This window comes from Littorina saxatilis, linkage group LG1, assembly GCF_037325665.1.
Source record: "Littorina saxatilis isolate snail1 linkage group LG1, US_GU_Lsax_2.0, whole genome shotgun sequence".
In the NCBI taxonomy this organism is placed as follows: domain Eukaryota; kingdom Metazoa; phylum Mollusca; class Gastropoda; order Littorinimorpha; family Littorinidae; genus Littorina; species Littorina saxatilis.
The window spans coordinates 81,316,730-81,324,183 of NC_090245.1; the positions used below are offsets into that span (position 1 = coordinate 81,316,730).

The window sequence follows — 7,454 nt, forward strand, 5'->3', positions numbered from 1 at the left end:
CACACACACACACACACACACACACACACACACACACACACACACACACACACACACTACCTGCCACGGCAAGGTCGACAGTTATAATCGTTGGAATGTTCTCTGATGTTCGGCACTCGTATTGTCCATCATCGCCCTCAGTGACGTCATTGATGACGAGGTTCCATTGTTTTCCCCTGTGTTGCACGTGAATGCGTGCGTCACTGGTGGAGACATAGACACCTACGGCCAGTATCTGTATCTTCGTTCCTGTTCGTTGCCAAACGACCTGTGGATAGGAACATTGAGATGTTAATGTTGGAAACATGATCAAGCTCGCTGCTTACCCTGACTTTGTACGATCAGGGTCGTGGACCTTTTTGCATCTATATTAGATTGGCCTAACTGCCGATAAACAACAGACTTTTAAGCAATCAAAATTGTGACGGACAGACAGGACGGACAGAGGCCGTTTAATAATTTAGATTGCTTTGAAATTCTGGTCTAATGCAAGATATTTTCTCTCCGAACGTGCATGCCAAAATTCATTTTTCTTTCAGTTGTTTTCAAAATAATAATCTGGAATAATAGGTCGTGAAAGGTGGATGCAGCGCCTAAAGGCAGTCGATCTACTGGCCGATGTGAATGCGTGATATATTGTGTAAAAAATTCCATCTCACACGGCATTAATAGGTAACATGCGCCTTGAGTCGCCTTGTGTGGTGAGATACGTGCGCGATATAAATCCTCGTAAATAAAAATTAAAAAAATAAAAATCCAGTTCAATGTTCCGCCAGAATGGCAGCTTCCTTTGACTCCCACAATCTTACCTGTTTGTTTCCAAGGTAACGGAAGGTGCAAGGCAGTACGGCCGTTTCCCCAGCCTTTGCCGCTACTCTCGATCGGTCTGCGACAATAACAATTATATTAACAATTACTTAAGTGTCTTTTTCTCTTTCTCTCCATCTCTGCCTGTCTGTCTGTCTCCCTGGTTGTGTGTATTCCTTTCTATATCTGCATGTTTGTCTCTGCTCCTGAATATGTGTCTGTCTCTAAATCTGCTTCGCCATCTCTGTCTGTCTGTCTGTCTGTCTTGTCTGTCTGTCTTTCTCTCTGTCTCTTTCTCTCTCTCTCTCTCTCTCTCTCTCTCTCTCTCTCTCTCTCTCTCTCTCTCTCTCTCTCTCGCACACACATTTTCTGTCTATATATGTCCAGGGGTCAATAAACCATTGTCTCTCTGCATACGCCAGCGTTTATTTGATGAGCTTGCGTGGGTACGTTTTTTCTTCTTTGTTTCCTTCCATTTTCTATCTTCCCAGATTTGTTTTTGTCCTAGCTTCTGACTTTACATCTGTCAGTAGATTTCCTTTCGTAATTCTCGCGTTGTCAGATTCCCAATCGTACCTTCTTCCCAACTAACTTCCAGCTGAACTGCGGCAACTCCAGTCCGCGTCGCGTCATCGCTCGCCACTTGACACGTGTAGGCGCCAGCATCTCCTTCTCTGACGTCATCGATGACAAGATTCCACTGTGTGTCGCCATCGTGTTCTACGCTTAAGCGGGGATTGGTAGTCCACACGAAATGGCCAATTGAAAGGATTTCTTGTCGCTCGGTTGAAACTGTTTTGGCCCACAGCACCTGTTTCGCATAAAACAAATATGACTTCATGTGTAAGTGTAACACAAAACGATACAAGACAACATGCATGGGACCATTCAGAAAGTAGGACATATGAACGGGTGGCCGAGTGGTAACGCACTTGCGCTCGGAATCGAGAGGTTGCGTGTTCGACACTGGGTCGGGCCGCTATTTTCTCCCCCCTTTCCTAACCTAGATGGTGGGTTCAAGTGCTAGTCTTTCGGATGAGACGAAAAACCGAGGTCCCTTCGTGTACACTATATTGGGGTGTGCACGTTAAAGATCCCACGATTGACAAAATTGTATAGGCATAGATAAAAATGTCCATCAAATACCCGTGTGACTTGGAATAAAGGCCGCGAAAGGTGAACATTCGCCTAACAGGCTTGAGGTTTGCTGGTCGATGTGAATGCGTGATATATTGTGTAAAAAATTCCATCTCACACGGCATAAAAGCGCTTTGAACTTCGGATAAGGCGCTATATAAATAAAGAGAATTATAATTATTATTATTATAACGAGGGTCTGTTATTTTGAATGAAGCCTTCCGTGAAAGACGTTTTTCTATGCGGCTGATAAATGGGAGTAGGTAATTGTGAATCGTTACCAGTTTGGCTTTTTGTCAACCCCCTTCTTTCTGGCTCTGTCTCTCTCTCTCTCTCTGCAGTCAGATGTGTGAAATACTGGTTTACACTGCTGAAGCAACCTGATTCAAGATATTCCAAGATTGCATATAAAGCTTTATGTAATTTGGCATCGAAGGGCCACACAAATTGGGTCTCACATGTGCAGAGTCTTTTGTGTTGTAATGGTTTTGCTGCTGTGTGGATGTACGGAATGGTTGAGAATGAGAAGTGTTTCTTACAAGAGTTTAAAAGACGTTTACAAGATTGTTTTTGTCAAGAATGGTTCTCCTTTTTAGAATGCAGTGAACGTTTCGACATTTATAATTGTTACAAAACATGCTTGGAAAAAGAGAAATACATTGAATTAATCGAAGATATTAAGTACAGAGTTGCTCTTACTCGTTTCCGCGCAGGAGTATCCGAAATCAACGCTCACAAGTTTCGGTACGCACCAAACCAAACAACAAGAAACTGTCCTCTCTGTACAGCTGATAATGAAGATGAACACCATGTTGTATTGTTATGTCCTTTTTATCAAGACCTTCGAGCAAAGTATTTGAAAATCTCGAACTCTAAGTTAAGACGCTGCAACAACAACTTGTGTATTTCTGTGGCAGTAATGAGGATAATGTGATGAACAGCTTCAGCAGATTTGTGTTCTTCATGTTACAGAGGAGACGAACCCTTATAAATCAGGTTCAGTGACATGTCATCAGGGTCTTAATGTATTTGTTGAATTTTATGCGTGACTATAATTTATTTATAACTGTGCAGATACTATTGCTGTTATTTTAACCACTATAATAATTGTAGATGAATGCAATTCCAAAACAATGGAAAGATTGGATTGTAGACAACCCAGCACATATAGTTAATGTAGATATAATTGATGATGAATTGAATGTGTTTAAAAGCAAACCCAAGTTAATTAAGTTATATTTAAAGAAAAAACGGAATTATAGCATTGAAAAATCTCATGTAATCGATTTTTGGAAAAGAAAACTAGATTTTGTTTTTGTCGAACAGACGTGGTTGTTGCCACGACAGGTGACAAAAGAAGTCCGCCTGCGTGTGTTGCAATGGAAAATTTGTCACAATTTATATCCCACCAATATTTTATTACATAAAATGAAAGTAAGTCAAACAAAATGCTGTAACGAGTGCCCACATATTTTGGATGTCATGGAACACTTTTTCTATGAGTGTCCCCGAATTAGAAGGTTTTGGACTTATATTGAAAAAATGTTGAACAGTCTGACAGGTCGGGCTTTCTTATTGTCTATTACAGATGTATTATTCGGAATCGAGGAATGTCAGGAATCAGCGTTAATTAACCATGTTTTATTGATAGCAAAAATGTGCATTAGCAAAGTTAAGAAAACTAAATAGCATATTCCATTGGAAATTGTATTTCAACAAGAACTTGCGCTACGAAAGGTGTATCCCCATTGTCCTTAGTTAGATTGTTGTTGAATTAAAAAGTAATTTAATGGAAATGTAACCTGTAATGCAAAAGAAAACAAAATTAAAATTTCATTGAAACAAAAATGAAAAAAAAGACCAATGAAGAAGGATATGCTCACCGCCCAAAAAAAAAGAAAAAAACGGAAAAAAACCGAAAATAAAAACGAAAGAGGCAAAAAAGATGGGTTGAAGCAACCTTGCATGCAACTGAGGTCAACAACAAAAAACAAAAAAAACAAAAAACCACTATTGTAATTAATTAGACAATTAAAGATTTTCCCGCAGTGGGGCACTGCGGTTATGAAATTAAAGGCCCCTCCTGTTTTTGGAACCGCAGGAGCTTTCTAGTTTGCTGTTAGGTAGATTTTTGGTTCCTCTTTCCTGTCATGCTCTCTTTTTCTTCATGAATTCTTTTCTTTTTTCTGCCTTCTTGCTCATTCACCTGTATTTTTTCCAAAAATCTCTTCTCTTGCCGCTTGTCTCGCGATTCATGTATAGTTTAATCTGTTAGTGTTCTGATGTAAGTCCAGCAGTAGATAGGTTAAGCCTATTTTAACATACTGGAAACTGGTAATCTTCCAGTAGGTATTAATTTAGTTTTACTAAAGCCTGCTGGGACACAAGTAATAGGTTAGTGCATTTGTAAACAGGAATCGCTTGACAAGTGGCCCCCTTCATCCCCCCCTTCCTCGTCCTGATATGGCTCTGCGTAGTCGGCTGGACGTTAAGCAACAAATAAACAAACAAACAAACAATTAAAGATTTGTTCTTGTATACATATATGTGTGTGTGTGTGTGTGTGTGTGTGTGTGTGTGTGTGTGTGCGCGCGTGTGTGTGTGTGTGTGTGTGTGTGCGTGCGTGCGTGTGTGAGTGCGTGTGTGTGTGTGTGTGTGTGTGTGTGTGTGTGTTTATCTCTCTCTCTCTCTCTCTTTTTACATTTAGTCAAGTTTTGACTAAATGTTTTAACATAGAGGGGGGAATCGAAACGAGGGTCGTGGTGTATGTGTGTGTGTGTGTGTGTGTGTGTGTGTGTGTGTGTGTGTGTGTGTGTGTGTGTGTGTGTGTGTGTGTGTGTGTGTGTCTGTGTGTGTGTCTGTGTGTGTGTAGAGCGATTCAGACCAAACTACTGGACCGATCTTTATCAAATTTGACATGAGAGTTCCTAGGAATGATATCCCCGGACGTTTTTTTTCCTTTTTTCGATAAATGTCTTTGATGACGTCATATCCGGCTTTTTGTAAAAGTTGAGGCGGCACTGCCACACCCTAATTTTTCAAATTGATTGGAATTTTGGCAAAGCAATCTTCGACGAAGGCCGGGGTTTGGTATTGCATTTCAGCTTGGTGGCTTAAAAACTAATGAGTGAGTTTGGTCATTAAAAATCGGAAACTTGTAATTAAAATTATTTTTTTATTAAACGATCCAAAAACAAAATCATCTTATTCTTCGTCATTTGCTGATTCCAAAAACATATAAATATGTTATATTTGGATTAAAAACAAGCTCTGAAAATTAAAAAATATAAAAATTATGATCAAAATTAAATTTCCGAAATCGATTTAAAAACAATTCCGTCTTATTCCTTGTCGGTTCCTGATTCCAAAAACATATAGATATGATATGTTTGGATTAAAAACACGCTCAGAAAGTTAAAACGAAGAGAGGTACAGAAAAGCGTGCTATGCAGCAGAGCGAAACCACTACAGCGCTGAACAGGCTCGTCAGTTTCACTCCGTTTTGCACAAGCGGCAGACTACGGTCATCGTGAAAAATGCAGTGCGTTCAGTTTCATTCTGTGAGTTCGACTGAGCTTGCCTAAATGTTTTATTTTCGCCTTACGCGACTTGTTTTTTACATTTAGTTAAGTTATGACTAAATGTTTTAACATCGAGGGGGGAATCGAGACGAGGGTCGTGGTGTATGTGTGTGTGTGTGTGTGTGTGTGTGTGTGTGTGTGTGTGTGTGTGTGTGTGTGTGTTGTGTGTGTGTGTGCGTGTAGAGCGATTCAGACCAAACTACTGGACCGATCTTTATGAAATTTGACATGAGAGTTCCTGGGTATGATATCCCCGTTTTTTCATTTTTTTGATAAATGTCTTTGATGACGTCATATCCGGCTTTTCGTGAAAGTTGAGGCGGCACTGTCACGCCCTCCTTTTTTAACCAAATTGGTTGAAATTTTGGTCAAGTAATGTTCGACAAAGCCCGGACTTCGGTATTGCATTTCAGCTTGGTGGCTTAAAATTAAATCAATGACTTTGGTCATTAAAAATCTGAAAATTGTAAACAAAATGTTTTTTTATAAAACTATCCAAATTTACGTTCATCTTATTCTCCATCATTGGCTGATTCCAAAAACATATACATATGTTATATTTGGATTAAAAACAAGCTCTGAAAATTAAATATGTAAAAATTATTATCAATTTTTTTTTGAAATCAATTTAAAAACACTTTCATCTTATTCCTTGTCGGTTCCTGATTCCAAAAACATATAGATATGATATGTTTGGATTCAAAACACGCTCAGAAAGTTAAAACGAAGAGAGGTACAGCAAAGGGTGCTATCCTTCTCAGCGCAACTACTACCCCGCTCTTCTTGTCAATTTCACTGCCTTCGCCATGAGCGGTGGACTGACGATGCTACGGTCTTGCTGAAACATTGCATTGCGTTCAGTTTCATTCTGTGAGTTCGACAGCTACTTGACTAAATGTTGTATTTTCGCCTTAAGCGACTTGTTCTTCTCTTTATCTCTCTCTCTCTCTCTCTCTCTCTCTCTCTCTCTCTCTCTCTCTCTCTCTCTCTCTCTCTCTCTCTCTCTCTCTCTCTCTCTCTCTCTCTCTTTCTCTGCCACACCCACACACAAACACACACACACACACACGAACACACACACACACACACACACGCGCGCGCGCACACACACACACACACACACACACACACACACACACACATACACACACACACACGCACTATACCTGTCTTGATCCGAGGTCAGTGACTATGCATGGCAAAACTGCTATCTGTCCAGGTCTGGTCTTGATGTTTGTCCCAACGTGGTCTGCACACACATGTACACATAAAAAACGATGCAATTAAAAACATAAACACACGCACACATGCAGACACGCACACAAACACACGCATTCGCGCACGAACGCACGCACGCACGCACGCACACACACAAACACACACACACACACACACACACGCACATTATTTTCAAAGTTTGTTGGCTGAATGTAAAAATTCACTCATCACATACGTACCTAGTCCAAGAACTCCATGTGAACAAAAAACATACAAGAACCCAAGGATGCTGCTGCTCGAACCCTCCATTTTTGTGGAATGGTATCTGTGCAACATACGTAGTACTGACCCCACTCCCCATATACGGGGCAAATTACTGCGCAGAGTGAGCGGCACAGACGACGCACTGCAGATTATTGAGTTAATCATTCTTTTTTTCCCAGCCCGCTACACGTTGCGTGAAAAGAAAACAGGCCAAGTAGGCTACTCATCATAATCCCAATCAGGTGTAATTTGCCCCTATTGCTCCCATTAAGCTATTGACATTTGAGGATGATTGCAGCAAACTACATAATTGTGAAATTCGACTCACTGCCAGGAAGGGTACTGTGCATTATGTGTTCATGACACCAGTGGCGCGTTGCTTAGGCAGACCGTAACAGAACGTTTGCAAACGATTTCTAGGCAACGCATAGTTTTGTCGTATCGCTC

At 40.5% G+C, this 7,454-nt stretch overlaps 1 protein-coding gene across 1 annotated transcript in view; it reads right to left on the reverse strand.

Moving 5' to 3' along the window:
* The window catches only part of LOC138981329 (protein CEPU-1-like), a 10,459-nt gene extending 3,319 nt beyond the window's left edge, over positions 1 to 7,140 (reverse strand). The window contains exons 1-5 of the mRNA XM_070354216.1: positions 6,983 to 7,140; positions 6,692 to 6,774; positions 1,384 to 1,618; positions 810 to 886; positions 61 to 268 (exon numbers count right to left, since the gene is read on the reverse strand). Coding sequence (XP_070210317.1) covers positions 61 to 268; positions 810 to 886; positions 1,384 to 1,618; positions 6,692 to 6,774; positions 6,983 to 7,079 — 700 coding nt within the window. The 5' untranslated portion in view covers positions 7,080 to 7,140. The remainder of the gene's footprint in view (positions 1 to 60; positions 269 to 809; positions 887 to 1,383; positions 1,619 to 6,691; positions 6,775 to 6,982) is intronic.
* Positions 7,141 to 7,454: the final 314 nt, after the last annotated feature.